This window comes from Dendropsophus ebraccatus, chromosome 5 (assembly GCF_027789765.1).
Source record: "Dendropsophus ebraccatus isolate aDenEbr1 chromosome 5, aDenEbr1.pat, whole genome shotgun sequence".
Classification (NCBI taxonomy): Eukaryota; Metazoa; Chordata; class Amphibia; order Anura; family Hylidae; genus Dendropsophus; species Dendropsophus ebraccatus.
Genome location: NC_091458.1, coordinates 45,871,906 through 45,892,255, shown reverse-complemented (window position 1 = coordinate 45,892,255; position 20,350 = coordinate 45,871,906). Strand labels below are relative to the sequence as shown.

The 20,350-nt window shown below is 43.6% G+C and overlaps 1 protein-coding gene across 2 annotated transcripts in view; it reads left to right on the top strand.

Annotated features, from left to right (window-relative positions):
• The first annotated feature begins 687 nt into the window (after positions 1-687).
• Positions 688-20,350, top strand: part of LIMA1 (LIM domain and actin binding 1) — a 39,458-nt gene continuing 19,795 nt past the window's right edge. The window contains exons 1-3 of one of the 2 annotated variants that reach the window (XM_069970010.1): positions 688-797; positions 8,134-8,259; positions 15,291-15,336. In XM_069970010.1, the coding sequence (XP_069826111.1) occupies positions 8,144-8,259; positions 15,291-15,336 (162 nt within the window). In that variant the 5' untranslated portion in view covers positions 688-797; positions 8,134-8,143. The remainder of the gene's footprint in view (positions 798-8,133; positions 8,260-15,290; positions 15,337-20,350) is intronic. The other variant, XM_069970011.1, reaches the window with a different exon arrangement.

Below are 20,350 nucleotides of genomic sequence, written 5' to 3'. Positions count from 1 at the left end.
CACTTCTTTACTTCGCCTCACACTCACTACTTCTTTACTTCACCTCACACTCACTACTTCGCCTCACACTCACCACTTCTTTACTTCGCCTCACACTCACTACTTCTTTACTTCACCTCACACTCACTACTTCTTTACTTCACCTCACACTCAGTACTTCTTTACTTCACCTCACACTCACTACTTCTTTACTTCACCTCACACTCACTACTTCTTTACTTAGCCTCACACTCACTACTTCTTTACTTCACCTCACACTCACCCCTCACTCTTTCCCTCCTTCAACTGGCTCTCCTCCCTTACTTCAACTCACACTCACTTCTTTTACAACCCATATTCCTCCTTTCTTCCTTCACCTCACACCAACCTTTCTCATTCACCCTTCAGTCACTTTCCCCCTCTTTCCCCACACTCCCTCCTCTCTTCATCAGACATTCACCTCACTTTCCTCCATCACTCCAGTCTCCTTCATGTCTCCTCACACTCACTTCTCTCTTTTTTCCCCCACATTCACTCCTCTCCTTCTTCTCCACACTCTCCTCCTCTTCCTCCTCCTCCCGCCTCCCTGTGCGGTGACGAGTCACTCCGTACAGTTCCCCTGGCCTCCTGTAGGCGTCGCTGTGTTTGCTCCGCCGCTTTATAGCAGGCGCTGGCCGGGCGGTGACGTCACTGTGTGGGCGGGCAGTGCAGGTGCTGATCTGTGCGGGGCTGCAGCAGGTGCTGGCTGATCACGGTCGGATATCATACAGCCGAGGTACGGGGACTGCGGCAGAGTGCGGTGAGCCGGGCAGTGTGAGGTGAGAGCCCTGGTGTGCGGTATCTGGGTCATTGCTCGGGGCAGATGCCGGTGTTCCCGGTCAGAGGCTGATGACATGTAACTTTCCCCACCTTCCTCCCTTAGCTGGGTGGTGGGGGCTCTGGCACTTGTAGTCCTTCTAGACTGGTGTCCTGCGCTCATAGATCTATCATTGTTACTTTGTTTCTATGCACTAATTACGTTTGGAATAACCGCTACATGTGAACTGCGCCATACTTTTTGGAAACAGATGTCTTAGTGCTTATTCCATTGAAAGGATTGGTGGTGTAAATGTATGTGTGCCATGTATAGGGGGGCATAGCTGTGGTGTACTGGTATATACCACTAACTAACAGAAATCCATGTATATAAGCCATTCTCTGGTATTCCTACAGTGTATTGTATAGTGCTTCCAACCTGGGAATCTTCAACTGCTGCAAAACTCCAACTCCCAGCATGCGCTGACAGCCGAAGGCTGTAAGGGCATGCTGGGAGTTGGAGTTTTGCAAAAGGTTGGATGACCCTGGTCTATCCAGGTTGACGGCTGTTCACACACTGCAGAACATCCACTTGTCAGATTTTATTTTCCTCATTTTAGTAATTCTACAAATGTAGTTATCTGCGACAGACAGTCCATGACCTATAACCAGACAATGCTGCAGAGTGTGAACTGTGTCCTGTGGAGCTCCCATACAGTGTAATGATAGCAGGTGGGATGCTGGCGGTAACCTGATAGCCGGTGTCTTCCTGCACCTGTATCCTTATCATTATCCTCTGCTCTCTGACCAGCAGCTCTGAATCCTCCTCCCCCTAAGACAGTGCACAGAGTCCAAACCGGTATTCTTTAAAGCGGAAGCTCCTTCAAGGGTGTGTTCACATGGACAGGTTTTATTCCATAGCCAAGAATAGATAAAAAAGAGTGGTCTATACATGATCCTTTTTCTGGCTTTGACTTGAAAAACCTAAAAGTAGGACCTTATCTTTATGTATTTTTTTTCTATTGATTTTATGTGTTTATCCAGAAATAGCAAATATTATGATGCTTAGCGCGATGTAACTTTAATAAAAGCAGCTGTGGTTCTCTTTGGTAGATCCTACCCCTGTGTGCTTCAACTATTTCCTATACCAGGGATAGGGATCCTTTGGCCCTCCAGCTGTTGCAAAATGACATTTCCCATCATGCCTGGACAGCCAAAGCTCCCCCCATCTCTGTCCTACTCTATACATTTATTATAGCCGGTTGGTAGTTTTTTTTTTTTTGTTTTTTTTTTGGGTGGAATGCCAGCTGCCACATTTGCATAATACAAGCTGCTGTAGATTAGATTACTGTGACTGTACAGTGGACACCAAGGGGGAGATTTATCAAACATGGTGTAAAGTGAAACTGGCTCAGTTGCCCCTAGCAACCAATCAGATTCCACCTTTCATTCCTCACACTCTTTAGAAAATGAAAGGTAGAATCTGTATTAGAGAAGTTGTTGACTGAATTAGATTTCCCAGGTTCCCTGATGCTGAGCTCATTGGAGACCCCTAAGATAACGTGGGAATGTAAACTGAATGCGGCATTGGGGCTCCTCCTGTATATGGCAGAGAGGTGGACACAGAGACTTGAGGGTTCCATTGCACTTCTGAAAGGTTACAATAGATTTAGCAGTGGTGCACAACTTATATACCTCCAGCGGTGGCAAAACTACAATTCCCATCATGCCTGTGTAGCCAAAAGGTGTCCAGGCATAATGGGAATTGTAGTTTCGCAACGTCTAGGGGGCTGCAAGTGTGTCCCTCAGTGTACCCCTGCCATCATCCTCTCCAGCAGCCACAGCCCGCTCAGCTCTGGGAGTCGGGTCGTGACATCACCATGTTCTCCAGGAAGTGACATCACCATTTTATCCAGGCAGTGATATCACAATGTTATCCAGAAGGTAAAGCCTTGATGCAGTAGTAAGTGCAGGGAAAAAAAAACACTTTATGCGTTTCCCGTAATAAGTGTATATTGGTGACTTTCATAAAAGTTTTCGCTGGACTTATCGCATGTCTGTGGGCAAATAAGGAGAAAACGAATGAGCATGTAAGATCCTGGGAAAAGGTGACTGTTTCCCTTTAATTCTCATGGGTTTATTTTCTGGCAGAGAGAACTTTTATGATCCCCATGATAACTAGTTGTGTTTATTGGGTCTGAAACCAACAATATGGTTTCTTATAAAACTGGTGCCTTTTTTTTTTCCATTCTCTTACATAACTAGTGGTAACATGTCTGCTTTATAACTCTGCCTGGACAGCCCCCTTTCAGACTGCAGCCACCCCTGTGATCAGCTTTTACCCAGAAAGTCTGGGGCTAGAATGCCTTATGTGTTACAATGGGAAATATTCCAAGGCTTTTGTGAGCTGCTTCATTTGTTTGATTGCTTCCCTTTTATTAGGGATTGTTTGCAGGTGGAGAGCAGGATATTGGATGGTGAAAGCTTATATCCCTGTTCCCTTTTTTATCTGGCGTCTGTAGAGAATTGCCTCCATCACCGTGTCGGAGCACCTCTCTCTTTATTGAGGCCTCCTTATTTTCCATCTAACTCCATTGGGTCCATTTAGAATCCCTTAAATGGCGAGGAGGAAAAAATGTCAGTAGTTCTAGTCCACAAGGGATTATGTTAATTTATTGGATTTATATTATCTGTAGTTTTTCCCTCTGCTGGTTTAGAAGGTCACATTTTAGGATCTGTATCTCCTACAGTGATATACATCAAGCCCAGTGATGACAAATGATCCAGGAATGAGGGCAGCCATCCTACACAAAGCTTCTTGTGGTCACAGGGCTGTGACAAGTTTGTCTGGTTTTTAACACTGCAGGTTATTGTGTTTCACCTTTTATGTAGATTTAGTTACTCAGTATTTTGCCTGCTCCGGTGATGGCTTTCTTACGTTTAGGTTATTTGTAGCCATGACCGGGGCATCTGCCTCTTGTCCTGTGATCTGCTGCAGAAAGTGATACTAACATTAGTCATGGTTTCTTGTAAGTTCTCCAGGGTAAGTTTGTTTTATGGGTGTTCGAGGGTGCGTCCAAGGCCTGGCAGAGACTAGAGAAAGTAGGATCACTTGTACTATAGAATCCTATCTAGATCTTCAAAAAACAAACAAAAAAAAACCACTACTTACAATGGCCTTAAGATACAATGTTCCTTTTTGGACCATAGTAACTTGAAACCTGACTTAACACAAAATGCTACAGACAGTCAAGATCTGTGGCACATGTAAAAAAAAAAAAACAACTAGATGGTCTACCAATAAAAGTGGCTATTTTACTAGTAAAAATTATTAGTCAAATTCATGCACTGATTGGCTGTCTAGTATCCCCCCCCCTATGGTTTAGTGTAATACTACATGTCCTGTACTGCTGTGTGTGTCTAGTATCTCCGCTCTACAGTACAGTGTGATGCTACATGTCCTGTACTGCTGTGTGGATCTAGTATCTCCTCCCTACAGTACAGGCCCAAAGACGGGCTACAAAAATGGTGGAGGGTGTGAGGCATAAACCATATCAGGAAAGACTTAGGGATTTGAATCTGTATAGTCTGGAGGAAAGAAGGGAAAGGGGGGAACATGATTTAAACCTTTAAGTAAGTCAAAGGACTAAATGAGGTTCAAAAGGGGAGTGTTTTTAGTAAAAAAAAAACTGAGCTCAAGAACATGAGGACACAGTGAGAGTTTAGTTGGGGGACAGATCAGAAGCAATGTGAGAAATTATTTTACTGAAAGAGTAGTAGATACCTGGAACAAACTTCCAGCAGAGGTGGTTGGTAAATCTACAATAACAGAATTTAAACATGCCTGGTATAAACATACATCTATCCTAAGATAATAAAGAAAATACTAAAAGGACAGACTAGACCCAGTGGTCTTTTTCTGCCGACAATCTTCTATGTTTCTATTTGATACTACATGTCCTGTACTGCTGAGTGTCTAGTATCTCCTCTACAGTATTGTTTGATACTACATGTCCTGTACTGCTTTTAACCTGTTCATTTTATATTTATGGGACCCTGTGTGATCCGTACACGCTCCTGTCCTCTACATGTAGAAAATCATTTACAGTAGGGCTGGGCGGTATACCGCAAAAATACCGATACCGTCACTGGCGTCGGTTAACCGACTTCAACTTGGCCAGGACGGTATTTGCGGTATTTTTGTATTTCTGTGTCCCTGCGCCCGTCCTGTCAGTGCCCCCCGCACACACACGAGCGGCCCGGCACTAGCGCTGGTATCAGCGGGAGGTGGAGGAGCAGCAGCAGGGTCCAGGTGAGAATGCTCCCCCCTTCCCCCTCCCCCTCCCCAAGCGACCGCCCGTCCGGTCCGCGCACCTGTCCGCCCTACCCACCCGTCCGGTCCGAGGCTCCGTCCCACCGCACCTGTCCTGCCAAAGCGCCCACCACCCGTCCGGTCCGGCGTCCCTGCACACTGAGGTGACTACAGGAAAGCCGCCGCCAAGTGCTGCTGTGACATGGCCGCGCCGGCCGGGTGTGGGGGCGATCGGATGGGACTGGTCCGGGACACACACACACACACACACACCCGGCCGGCGAGCGCTGCACATGTTGTCCTGTGTGTGCAGGGACGCGGCCATGTCACAGCAGCACTTGGCAGCGGCTTTCCTGTGGTACAGTACAGGACTGTAACAGGAGGAATAATGGGCTGCAGCAGGCAGGATAAGCTGTAGGAGACATTGCTGTGTGTGGCATTCTGCCTGCTGCAGTCCATTCATTCCTCCTATGTTACAGCCCTGTACTGAGGGGACTACAGGTCCCAGTATACACCTCCCTGTGCTCCTTGTACAGTAATACACCCCTATATAGTCATACACCCCAATCCGTCCCCCCCTGTATAGTCATACATCCCAATCCGTCCCCCCCGTATAGTCATACACCCCAATCCGTCCCCCACTGTATAGTCATACACCCCAATCCGTCCCCCCCCTGTATAGTCATACACCCCAATCCGTCCCCCCCCTGTATAGTCATACACCCCAATCCGTCCCCCCCTGTATAGTCATACACCCCAATCCGTCCCCCCCTGTATAGTCATACACCCCAATCCGTCCCCCCCTGTATAGTCATACACCCCAATCCGTCCCCCCCTGTATAGTCATACACCCCAATCCGTCCCCCCCTGTATAGTCATACACCCCAATCCGTCCCCCCCTGTATAGTCATACACCCCAATCCGTCCCCCCCTGTATAGTCATACACCCCAATCCGTCCCCCCCTGTATAGTCATACACCCCAATCCGTCCCCCCCTGTATAGTCATACACCCCAATCCGTCCCCCCCTGTATAGTCATACACCCCAATCCGTCCCCCCCTGTATAGTCATACACCCCAATCCGTCCCCCCCTGTATAGTCATACACCCCAATCCGTCCCCCACTGTATAGTCATACACCCCAATCCGTCCCCCCCTGTATAGTCATAGACCCCAATCCGTCCCCCACTGTATAGTCATACACCCCAATCCGTCCCCCCCTGTATAGTCATACACCCCAATCCACCCCCCCTGTATAATCATACACCCCTATCCCTATGTGCCCCCCCCTGTATAGTCATACACCCCTATCCCCCCTGTATAGTCATACACCCCTATCCCTATGTGCCCCCCCCCTGTATAGTCATACACCCCAATCCACCCTCCCTGTATAGTCATACATCCCTATCCCTATGTGCCCCCCCCTGTATAGTCATACACCCCTATCCCCCCTGTATAGTCATACACCCCTATCCCTATGTGCCCCCCCCCTGTATAGTCATACACCCCAATCCACCCTCCCTGTATAGTCATACATCCCTATCCCTATGCCCCCCCTGTATAGTCATACATCCCCTATCCCCCCCTGTATAGTCATACATCTCTATCCATATGCACTCCCATGTATAGACCCGTACCCCCATCCCTATGTACCTCCTGTATAGTAATACACCCCTAGCCACCCCCCCCCCCTCCCACCCCTGTATAGTCATACACAACAATCCCTATGTGACCCCCGTGTATACACATCCTGTAGAGGCTGTATACCTGTATATACATGTCGAGGTCCCCTAATAATGACTAATAATAATGATAATAGACTAACCACGGGTTGCTGCTCAGTGAGTTCTTTTTTACTTTTTTTAATCAAAATGTCGTCAGTTTGGCACGGCAAGTGGGTGTGGTTTGCAAAAAGGGGCGTGTCATAATTATCGTTGAATTATCGTTACCGCGGCTACATGTGCGATAAACCGCGATATTGATTTAGGTCAATATCGCCCAGCCCTAATTTACAGCTTCCAGTCATTCTTTCTGGCTGTTGTATGTAAGGACTTGTTTATCCATATTAGTTAGCTGCTCATTTTGGGATGACATTTTGAGGTTCAGAACCAATTACCAGTTTTCCATAGAGTTTTGGTTCCAACATACAATGGTCGTCCTGGAACCAATTAATATTGTATGTTGAGGGACCACTGTAATATCACTGCATAGTTGCATATATATCTTTTATAAGCTTCGGTCAGGCCAGGTTCTCCTGCAGGATTAAAGGATCAGGCCTGTTGTTGTTCATGTCATTCTTTCTCTAATATCTTTCTGAAGAAGAAACCGGAGGCCTCTTGTATACATAACATTGCAGACATGTCTTTTGACTGAGGGTGGTAATCACTTTAAGAATTTGGGACCCCATACACACAAGATATATTTATATTTGACTTTCTTGCATACTATGTGTATATGCAATCTTAATATCCATGGCTGGGGAGCAAAAATGAAATATGTCCTATGTTTTGCAAAACTTCATGCGCTATTAACCAAAATTTAGTTACAGACCACTCCTGTCAGGCAGAGTGAACAGTTATACAGTGACTAGACCTTCTGCAGCAATATTTATTTTGCGCAAAGTTATTTTAAAGGTGTTGTCTAGAATTACAAAAACATGGCTTTTTAATGTCTATTAACAGTGCCTCAGGTGTTGTTTTGAAGTGACAGTACCACATACAACCTTTGAACAGGTGTGGCACTGTTTTTAGAGGAGCATCTACAGGGAAGAGAACTGCTGAGATTTACAGAAGTGAAGACATTGCTGTGATTAGTGTATTGGAGATTGTGTAGACCTAGTAATGTATATATCCTGTTATGTATGTTATACATGGGGTTGCTGGCCTCACCCCCACCCCCAGTGCTGTCAATCCATTGTGCAAGACTCTTCTAGGCCCTTCTCGTCATCCTATAAATAAATAACTCACAAAAATTCAGTCAGCACAAATGTCTGTTTAGTAACTTTTTGACTTGTTCAGCAAGATTTAATATTAAATCTTTCAACCCTAGGTTTCTTAACATGGACAGTTCTGGGTTTAGAAGGGGTCAGTGGGCCTCCCAGTCCCTCCGAGTAACGGCGAGAGAGCTCTCTCTTGTAAAGCCGAAGAATGCCGCTCTAATGGAACGATTCTCTAAGTAAGTTTTGTTACCTGATTTTATTTATTAAAAGTTAACCAAATCACCAAGTCGAGTCAATGGAATACATTGTTATAATCTGATTAAATGTGGAATTTCGACAACTTTTGTGCTCTGCATAGCTGCTTTGGGCTCACCAATGTTCCCACTGTTGATTTACTGTGAACCGGTGACCTTTCAGAAGCATCAAACACATTCTGCAAGTACTCATAGAATGGAGGAGATGAGTTCTCATGAATATTAACACTGTCTATAAAATGTCTGCCTTTGTTATCTGCGGTCAGCATCATTATTAGACTAGTCGCCATATTCTTTCCATTCTTGTACTACCTTCTGTGAGCCTAAGTGCCGTTCCTTCCGCCTTCATGCAAACTTCTTTTGGAATTGTGAATGTGGCGCCGAGCAAGTAATGTATGCTTTGGGCCAGGGGCAGCGGGCGGCAGGCTGTGGGGGGGTTAACCCTTAGACGACCCAGGGCGTATAGTTACGCCATGGAAGTCTGTCCCCAGACGACCTAGGGCGTAACTGTACGCCCTGGGTGTTTCTCCCGCTATGAAGCGCGCTCCGGAGCGGAGCGCGCTTCATAGCAGGTGGGGGCCGGCTGCAATCAGCAGCCGGGACCTCACCGGCAATGACACGCTGCAGCGATCGTGCTGCCGCGTGTCATTAACTCCTTAAACGCCGCGATCGCGGCGCGACCGCGGCGTTTAAGTGTAAGTGACAGGGGGAGTCCCCTGTCACCTACCGATCGGGACCCCTATGGCATAGCATTCATCAGTGTAAAAATCCAAGTAGTGAATGTAAAAGTCCCCCAAAGGGACTTCAAATGTGTAAAAAAAAAAAAAAGTTAAAAACACTAACACACTACCCCAAAACCCCTCCCCCAATAAAAGTTGAAATCACCCCCCTTTCCCATTATATAAATAAAACATATAAAAATAAATAAATAGATAAACATATAATATACCGTAGCGTGCGTAATTGTCCGATCTATTAAAATATAACAAGCGTCATTGCGAACGGTAAACGGCGTACACGAAAAGAGGGAAAAAAGTGCGCGGATTACCGATTTTATGTTACATTATATATATAAAAAATTAATAAAAAGTGATCAAAACGTCCGATCTTCACAAATATGGTATTAATAAAAACTAGAGATCATGGCCGAAAAAATGACACCCCATACAGCCCCGTAGGTGAAAAAATAAAACCGTTATAAGCGTCACAATAGTCCCATTTTATTTATAATTAATTGCCAAAAAAAAGGATTTCATTTAAAAAAAATCTATAACATTAGAGAATCTGTGTAACCTGCATATGGTTGTGTTCGTACTGACCTATAGAGTAATGGTATCATGTCGCTTTTACCATATACTGCATTACGTAGACACAGGAACCCCCCAAACGTTACCATATTGCATTCTTTTTTGCGATTTCACCAATTTATATCTTCATAAATAATATATTTGGAATTCCATCGTACATGTTATGGTAAAATGAATGACGCCATTACAAAAGTACAACTATTCCTGTAAAAAACAAGCACTTACATGGCTTGTAGATAGAAAACTGAGAGTGCTAGAGCTCTTAGAAGGGAAGGAGGGAAAAACGGAAACACTAAGATCAAAATTTGCGCGGTCCACTGGGTCATTTTGGGCCTGGTCCTCAAAGGGTTAAAGGGGCCAGGTTACATATCCACAGTGGAATGAAAATTCCGCTGCGGATATGTAACCCCATAGACCTTCGCACTTACATGGATTTGCTGCGGATTTTGCTGCAAACTCGCAGCGTGAAATCCGGTACGTGTGAAGGTATCCTAAATGTCAACTATCAAAACTCTCCTCTCTATGCTTTAGCTGCTCTGGATTGCCGCGTCGGGATCTCCTGCACTGTTGATGTCACAACCCGGTTGATGGACTGCCTGCTCAGCCAGTCAGTGACTGAGGTGGGACACGACTCGACTTGTGACATCAGAAATTGTGGGGCGGTGGGCAATGCCTTCTGGTGGGGGTCCCTAAGCCTCTGAACTGGCACTTCACGGGCAAGGGGAGAGGTCAGTAATGATTGTTAATGTCCCCCTGCCCAACTCGCTGTGTAATTTCTCAAATGGCCGGACTTTTAATTCTTGTGCTAATGTGAGAGATTATAATCTGCCTAGAGAGCAGCAGAATATTCACCATGTATCAGTATTGTGTCATAAATATCTGTGCACAGGTGCTGTTTATAGCTATGCGTGATTCTTTTACTGATAGGGAAAGTGTCCCCCCCCCCAAACCCCCCTCCCTCCCTCTGTTCTAGTACATCTGGACAGGTAGCATCTTGTCTTGAACACCCCGGGGAAGATTAGTCAGGTTCCTCCTGAGAAATCTACTAACCCTTCCCGGTTTGTAAGAAGCTGCACCTATTTCCATAGTGTGACTGGTAACTGTTAGTGGAGGGTTAACGGTATAAGTGTGGCAACTAGGAAACTCATTGGTTAACTGTAGCTTCACACGTACTGTATCGCAGCAGATTTGACTAAATGAATGAACACAGCATTAAATCCGCACTGTCAAATCTGCTGTGGATCTGCAGCAGAAAATCTGCACCAATACAGTACGTGTGAAGCTACCCTTAAAGCGACTCTGTACCCACAATCTATCCCCTCCCGCCCCCCCCCCCCCTAAAGCGACTCTGTACCCACAATCTATCCCCTCCCGCCCCCCCCCCCTAAACCGCTTGTATCGTCAGCTGCTTTTAATCCAAGATCTGTCCTATTGTCCTAACAAACAACTTTTAAACTTGCAGCCCTGTGCCCAAAGGCCGTGGCCTAGATTATCTGTGCCCTAACTTTGCACCACTTCTCCGTCCCTCCTTCCCATCCTCTTCATTAGGAATGCCCCTGGCAGAATTTTTCCTATTCCTCTGCAGTGAACACTGCACAGGTGCCTTAATGATCCAGCCCATGTGCAGTAGTTACACAGCTGATGAATAGGAGACAATCTGCCTGGAGCATTCCTAATGATGATGAGGGTGGGGAGGCGGGACAGAGGGGTTGTGCCAGTCTAATGCACACATAATCTAGGCCCCGGCCGTTTGACACAGGGCTGCAAGTTTAAAAGTTGTTTTTTACGACCATTACTGCATCACCTGCCGAACGGACCCCAGGACAGATCTTGGATTAAAAGCAGCTATCCGAAGGTACAAGTGGTTTGGGGGGGTCAGATTGTGGGTACAGAGTCACTTTAATGTGTACATTTCTACAGCTACTGTGATACTAATATTGACCTAAACATGTATAAATAACTGCACCCAAGGGGCAGATGTGTCCACCCCCTCCCATTTGGAGGCCTTGTGGTGGTGGTACCAGGTACATAATGATATCTCATACTCGTGTGTTACATTCACAATAAAATGATTGAATATGGCATTCCAACATTAGCGGATCACTAACTGTAATTCCATGATTTATGAGGCGGCTTATACGTGTCACATATATTTTCATCCCCTATTACTGTTTTACTTAACTAGGTGATGCTGGTTATAACTTCACATTAGAGTAGTTAATAATTCTGTGACATTCTCTCTAAGGTTACCTATTGCGCTCTTTATATCTTTAGGGGAGGTAAAAACAAGTCTTCAAAGAGCACGGTAATAGGTCATTACTGAACCGTACTAAGGTTTTCCCCAGCTATGACTGACTAATACATGGGAGAATTAAGAACTATAACTAGACTACATAGGTTATGCGACTAAAAAAACATGGCTCTATTAAAAAAAAAAAAAAAAATTAAGACTTGGCTGCAATACCGCACATAACCGGTAGATGGGTATGGGGCTGTTTTTGGCAATTTTGACTTTTGGTCACAATAAAGGTCATGTGTCGTCAATAAGTGACCGGTCCATGTTGAATAATTTCGGAATATTGCAATTTATTTTCCTGACCGCTAAGCCTTCTAAGCTGTCACATCATGTTCTATAGTTAACTGTGCAGTGGGCTTCTCCTTATGACAGGCAGGGATTACAGTAACAGGTAAAATATAGGTTGGGGGTCCACTCATGATGGTTGCCATGGGTTACAGAGCATGCCCACAACACTCTCCCATAGAAGTTAATAAGTCATATTTAGACTGTTGGTTCCTGTGGTCCATATAACAGCTTAAAAGGGAATCTGTCAGCACTTGGACCTGAACTGAGTTGCTGACAGTGTTCTATAGGTCACAGCATGGTACCTTTTTAGCTTATCCATGCATGTAGCAGAAAATGTGCAATCTTAGTGTCACCAAGTATCTCTCAAAGAGGAGTTGCTGATTACCGGCTGTTCTGTGCTCTGTCACACCTCCTTTTTAAATAATAATTTCACATCAGCCTCCCCTAGCAGACCGCTGATGATGCACTTGTCCTGCAACTGAAACTCATTCAATCTCCGAAGCCATGAAGAGCAGTGGATACATGCTCAGCAGTTCGTCGTTCGTTTTTTGCTGGTACCTAAATAATCGCTAATCATTCGCTGTAATTCCACGTTCGTTCACTTTAATTCCACATTATTCATTAACTTGCTGGGATCAGATTTCGAGTTAACAACAAGTAATCTAGTTTAGTTTATTGTTAAAAATCGCTTTGTCTAATAGGACCCTAAGATTGCACATATTCTGCTACAGGTACCATGTTGACACTGTCAGCAACTCTGGTCGAGTGCTGACCAATTTCCTTTAGGTCATATCTCAGAATTCTGTTCAAGCAAGATGTCTGCTCCCATAATCATTTATACAAAATTTAAAAAATATATATAGAGATTTTTTTTTTTTATGTAATCTGTACAAACTTTAGGTAATACCCTTCTCGTAGCCCTCTTTGTTTATCTGGACAATAGCTGAGGGGGAAAAAAAAACCTAGGACTTACCTGCTGTAACCTTCATAGGTCAGATACAGGTGACCTTTAAGGGAATGGAGGGGAATTCTTACTTGAGATTTTGTGTGCATCTTGGAAGTTCCCTGCAGCTCTAGTGTAGTTCAGGGATGGGGGAACTTCTAGTCCTCTGGCAGTTACAAAACATCAGCTGAAGCTTTGGCAGTCCAGGCACAATGGGAATTGTAGTTTTGCAAAAGCTGGAGGGCCAAAATTTCCCTATCCCTGATTTAGTCTCGCGTCATGGGTAGCCTGGTCCAAACAAGCTAGTGAAGAATGGACTTTAGAATAATATGAAACTGAAATAACTCAAACACTTATGTCTTCAAATGACTTTTAAATTAGGCTCTATATACTGATGAGTCAGCTGTAACAGAGTGTAACCTGCATTCTCGACAATTACACAAGGAACAACAAAGTCTCCTTAGGGTGTGTTCACACCTACAGGATCTGCAGCAGATTTTATGCTGTGTATAGTTATTTAAATGAAATCTGCTGCAGATCCTGTAGGTATGAACGCACCATTAAAGGGGTTGTCCAGCGAAAATCTTTCTTTTCAAATCAACTGGTGTCAGAAAAAGTTATATACATTTGTAATGTACTTCTATTTAAAAATCTCAAGTCTTCCCATACTTATCACCTGCTGTATGTCCTGCAGGAAATGTTTTATTTTCATGCAGACACAGTGCTCTCTGCTTCCATCTCTGGCTGAGACAGGAATTCAGAGCAGGAGAGGTTTTCCATGGGACTCCTCATAGAAAACCTTTCCTGCTCTGGACAGCTCCTGTCTCGGCCACAGATGTCAGCAGAGAGCACTGTGTCAGACCGAAAATGAAGGACATACAGCAGCTAAGTATGGGAAGACTTGAGATTTTTAAAAAGAAGTACATTGCAAATGTATATACCTTTCTGATACCTGTTGATCTGAAAGAAAAAGATTTTAGCTTGACAACCCCTTTAAAGGGAACCTGTCACCGACCTGTGTTTTCTATGTATGTATTAGGGTACGTTTACATAGAGATCTATCTGACAGATTTTTTTTTTTTAATTTTTTTTTTTAAGCCAAAGCCAGGAACAGACTATAAACTGGGAACAGGTCATAAAGGAAAGACTGAGATTTCTCCTCTTTTCACACTTAATCCTGGCTTTGGCTTCATAAATCTGTCAGATAAATCTGTTAACACACTACTACATTTGAGTGTAACTTTGACTGGTGAACTAACCACAGGATCATCCTCTGTTTTGCCCAGAATACGATTTTAACTTGATGAGCCCTACAAGTATAAATGATTGTTGACACGGAAACCCCCCTTAGGAGGTAATGGACAGGTGAATGCAGACAAGGGAGACACCTAGTGGCTAAGACTCTAGTGGTGTGTTTCTGGGGTAAGGAGTCTTGATGGCTTATCTTTCATATGTTACTGCTGCTTGTCCTGATGCCGCAATAGGTTGTGCAATTCCTACTAGATGGATGGTAATAAAAAGAACAAGCACCAGCCCCTTCAATCAGCTGAGCAGGATAGTAGCTGAGAATGGACCCCTGGAAATGTAATATTGGTGGCCTTTCCAAAGGATGGAGAGAGAGAAACAAATTTCCCGCAGCACGTCATATAGTGAAAAATCTTCAGTGATTTATTTAATCCAAATTTAGAAAAACATCGGTGCAGCACAGCAAATAAGTAAAGATATGATGCGACGTTTCGACGATCTCCACCGCACCGATGTTGTTCTAATTTTGGATTAAATAAATCACTGAAGATTTCACTTTGACGTGCTGCGAGAAATTTGTTTATCCATTTAAAGTGTATCGTGGTCAGATACTATCCTGCTGGCACTCGGACTCTAAGACTACTGGTGGTGCCGCTAGTATTTTATTGGACTAGATAGATACTGTAGATAGATAATTAATACATGTATAAATTTTTTCCCCCTCCATTTTACAATCAATCTTAAATTAAAATTTGAGTTAATTCAAAAAGCGACGCTCCCTTTTCTGTTGAGTCTTCTAGGCCTGATTTTCTGTTTGACTTCACGTAAAAGTCCACTTGTGGATTGTGAATTGTAAATCTTAAATTGACATTTTTTTTTTTTCTAATCTACTTTATATTGACAATCTTATGTAATGTTTTCCCCTTCTGCATAGATATCAGAAAGCGGCTGAAGAAGCCAGCCAGGATAAGAAGAGAACTGTAAGTAACCTTTTAGTCATGCATATTAGCAGATGTGCATTACTGGGTTTGTCATGAGGACACACATCCGTTCATGCAGCTTGTGACTCAGGAGCTCTTGTCACTGAAGCGAATCTAGACCTGAGATTGATGGCTATAGCCTTTTCACCCATGGTTTGTGAAATCCAACTTCCAGTAAAGGTCTTCTAAAGACAATAGCTATTGAGTCACAAAAATTAAAGGGGTTGTCCGACGGTCGGCTTTATTTATTTTTTGCTGCTGGTGCATATAAAACAATAAATATAGTATCCTTACCTGTCCGTGCTCCCTCAGTGTCCTCCTTCGGTGTCACCTGCTGCCTGCAGAGCCTCCACTACCGAGACCAACTCTAGTGACAATGTGCTCAGCCAATCACTGGCTGTGGGGCTGTACCATCTCAGTCTGTGATTGCCTTAGCGGGCTATCACTCCCGAGACGAGTTTCACATAGAGGTAAGGATAACTTGTTCATTGTTTTATATGTGCCAGCAGCAATATAGTAAAAATGGCTGACCCCCACCAGACAACCCCTTTAACTAAGTAGTTGTGCCAAGCTGACTGAGCCACACTTTTTAAACAGCTTAACTAAGTAGTAAACAATTTAGTTATAGAAATGGTTGAGTGGAGTTACATTAAGACTCTTATTATAAACGTTATTCCTCCAGCCCAACAGGTTTAGCATAAGAAAAACCAGCTGATGTCGCTAATATAAGTGTATGTAAAATGATCTCATTATCGTTTTATCTTTAATCCTGGTGACACAGATGTCAAACATGCGGTCCTTTTAGTTGTTAAATATTACAATTCCTATCATGCCTGGACAGACAAAGACCAGCATGATGGGAATTGTAGTTTTGCGTCAGCTTGAGGGCCGCAGGTTTGACTTTACTGGGTTAGGACTTGTATTAAATTTGCCGTATGTTTACATTGCTTTGATTAAATTTACTGTCAAAGGTGCCTATACACAGTCAGTAGCCTGGACACTTTGAGCTTACAGCTCATCATCTTGACTCCCCTAAATGCATATTCATGCATGTCAACCCCCCTCCATGAAAAGAGTTGAAATGTAGAGATGAGTGAATCTTGATCACACTCTAGTCCGTTTTGTGCAGCACTTGGGTTCCTGGAAAACATGGATGGATACAGCCAGGACTCCTCCCTAGGGCAGCATCCACCATTAATCAATGGCTGCACACCTGGGTTCAGAGACACCTGAGCATGCTCGAGATTCATTCATCTCTATTGAAATCCAATGACCTGATTCCCCTTTTCCCCCTGAGATTAGGTGTTAGGAATGTAGACATTCTATACACATTGAGGGCGGGGAACCTTGTTTGTGTGGGCAACAACTGTGGATTCACACATGATGGTGTAATTTTATGCTGTAGACGTTTGCACACAATCGACATTTCACACATGCTGATATTTAAATGTTGATTTGCCGCATAGGTTTCTATAGAATTCACCTTAAGATTTACAGGCAAATCCTGTTCCCAAAATCTTGAGGGGAATTTATCTATGGTGTAAAATGACGCCACTTAAGAATCTACCTGCACTCCCCTGATGATTGAAGCTTTAGGCAGTAATGTGAATTAAACTGTGCTGAGTTTATCTGGTAATCCTTTTAATATTCAATTTAATATTTGTAACCTTCACTTTTTTTCCCCCCTATTGCTTGAATAATTCACCATCTGTTAGACTAAATACTCTGTGTGCTTCTTCCCCATTCTCTGATTCTTCTCATGGTTAGTTCATGCACCTTTTCTCTTGGCTTACTTACCATTTTTTCACACTTTGTTTCCTTTTTTTATACTTTAAATTAAAAAAAATGCCTTGGCATACAGATCAGGTTGTAAGCAATTTTGGATATGCTACGGAAGTGAATGATGGTTACTGATTAATATGAACTGAAACTGGTGAATGAGAGGGCTTAATTCTTTGCCCCTATAACCCGTAAAGCTTACTATTAGTAATAGTATCCACTAGGGCTCACATAGGGGCTCAGTATGGCGTTTAGAGATGAAATTTCAACACAAGCCTGGTCCGTGCAGGACATAAGTTTACCCTCCATTTGTCTTACTGCTATTACCACTCCGAAGACTTTAATAGGGGAAAAGGTAATTTGTGCTTTTTTTGTCCGCTTGGCTGGTAGTGTACATGTGAAATTAACCTTAATTTTTGACGGTTCATACATTTCTTTTGAAAGTGTAACTGTTTCAAAAGACATGGTGCACGGCAATTTTTTTTCTTCCCTCCATCTCAGGAACAGGGCAGTAGCTGGGCTGTTTGCCAGTAGTACACACACTGGCACTTTCTTTCTCTTAATTGTCCAGCCAGTCACAGCACCTACTAATTATTGCTATGCTGGGGGATTATTTACAATACACTACTATGGATGGCATGTTAAGGGAAATGGGTTACTGATTCACTGGTTTTGCATAGGGCTGATAAGGTTACCTTTTAATTACCTGACTTTATGAAGCCAGACACTCCCCAGGATAGGATGGTTCCAGATTAGATTTAGCAGCTGCAGTTATGCTTACAACTTAAAATCACAGACAGCTGATGTACGTATCAGTAACAAAAGTTTGTGAAGTGCCCCCTTTATTGTTTTGTGTTAACTTTTATAGACAGAATATGGGGCGGTGTTACTCATGTGCAATGTATTCACATGAAATAAACTTTCAATACAGGCGGGGTTTCAAGTCACAAGACACATACATATCACACTCTGATAGGTCAATATATGGTCAGCAGCTTACTGTTCTGCACAGTCAGGCTGGTACAACATATTGTTTACCATGTATTGTTTATATAACAGTGTCTCTTTCTTGCGTCTGTATTGTGCCTGCGATGTAAGTTCACATTACATATTCAAGGGTGAAGAAATATCCAAGATATTAGAATCATCCAGGTTAATCCTATCAGGGCTAAGAGTGGAAAGACACAGCAGCACAACAAGGAATAGGTTATACTAATCACCAAGCTGCTGCTGAAATATTCCTTGATGTATGCTTCCAATGTGTTTGACCTGCTGCATCTAGCATATGCCAAACTACTTATCAAGGAATAAAGAACTACCACAAATGGTAGTGCAGAAGTCTGTCAAATACATCTTTTGTTCATAATTTAAAGTGTCTGTCATGACACTGTGTGAAAATAGACACACTCTGATGTCGTCTTCCCCCTTTATAGCCTATTTTTCAACTCTGGTCTCTTAAAGTGACTCTGTACCCACAATCTGTGCGCCCCCCCCAAACCACTCTTGCCTTCGGATAGCAGCTTTTAATCAAGATCTGTCCTCTGGTTCGTTTGGCAGGTGATGCAGTTATTGTCCTAAAAAACAACTTTTAAACTTACAGCCCCATGCCCAAGGAATGCCACTGGAACATTTTCTCCATGCTGAACATTGCACAGGTGCTTAACGATCCAGCCCATGTTCAGTATTCATACAGCTGATGAATAGGAGACAATCTGCCTGGAGCATTCCTAATGATGAAGAGGGTGGGGAGGAGGGACGTAGGGGTGATGCAAAGTTAGGGCACAGATACTCCCTTTTGGCACGGGGCTGCAAGTTTTAAAAGTTGTTTTTTAGGACAATAACTGCATCACCTGCCAAACGGACCGCAGGACAGATCTTGGATTAAAAGCAGCTATCCGAACGTACAAGTGGTTCGGGGGGGTAGGGGGTCAGATTGCCGGTACAGAGTCGCTTTAAAGTGGTAATTCTATATAGTGTGTGTACATGCAATATTTTTTTAAGAGATATCCCCTTTAATAATCTGAACCCACTGCAACCTCATTGATTGGCTGCAGAGTCTGAAACCTCATCAGGATTGCTGGGACAGTGGGACATCAGAGTAAACGCACCTGAACACTGGCGTTAGATGGGGTGATGTGAGTAGAGAATAGTATAGGACTTTTATATGGTTTTTTAAATAAATTGGAATACCCCTATACCTTCTGCCCATAAAGTCGCCATCAGTAACATTACAATGGGAGTGCAAACTCTGAATTCCTGGTAGTTTCCAGTGCTGTGTACAATGTAGAAGGTGGAAACCCCCAGCATATAACATGTCACTCCCGTTGCTCGGTGTTTTATCTCTTCTGAGAAATGGACTTTCAGTCATCATTGCCCTAGAGCCGCTGAAAGCTAGACGGGAGCCATTGTGCAGGATGTGTTGTGTGCAGGGCTTGTCTCCGATTAATCACATAACATTAGCACTTAGTCTTGTGTAGATAGGTGACAGACACTCCAGGGATGGACGTGGGGGGTATGAGTAAGAGGACAGTGATGAGCTGTAATCCTGTATACACTGATTGCTTTAGAAGTGATGATTTCTTATCTGATAACCTCCGACATGGGAAAATAATAAGATTTTCCCTATGGTGACCTTTTTAACAGAGGAGTTGCTTTATTTGATAAAGTAAATTTAAAAAAAACTTAAACTGAGCAATAGAAACTAGTTAAGTGCTTGAAATACTTGGGGCCCTATTCCACCGGACGATTATCGTTAAATCGTTCGAATCTAAACAATCTTTCGGTTGAAATGCAGTTAACGATTACCGACCGAACAAGAAATCGTTGATCGCTTTATAAGACCTGGACCTATTTTTATCGTTGCTCGTTCGCAAATCGTTCGCATTGAATAAGACATCGTTCGGTCGTTCGCAATAGATACCAACACAATAGCGAAGAAAAAATAATCGCAGTTACGATCATAAGTAACGATTATCGTTCCATGGAAATGAGTGAACGTTTCCAGGTCTTTCGCAATAGCGGTTGTTTGAGATCGTTAATCGTTAACAAGTATGCAAACGATAATCATCCGGTGGAATAGGGCCCTGAGACTTTAAGCTGGATCTGTTATCTAGACAGAGCCCTCTGGGGGGGAGCAAGTTTGCAGTATCACTTGGTCTTGAATAATTGTCAACAATCAGACGTAATACACGAATGGCCCTAGACGTGACGACACAAGTGCACGATTAACTAGATG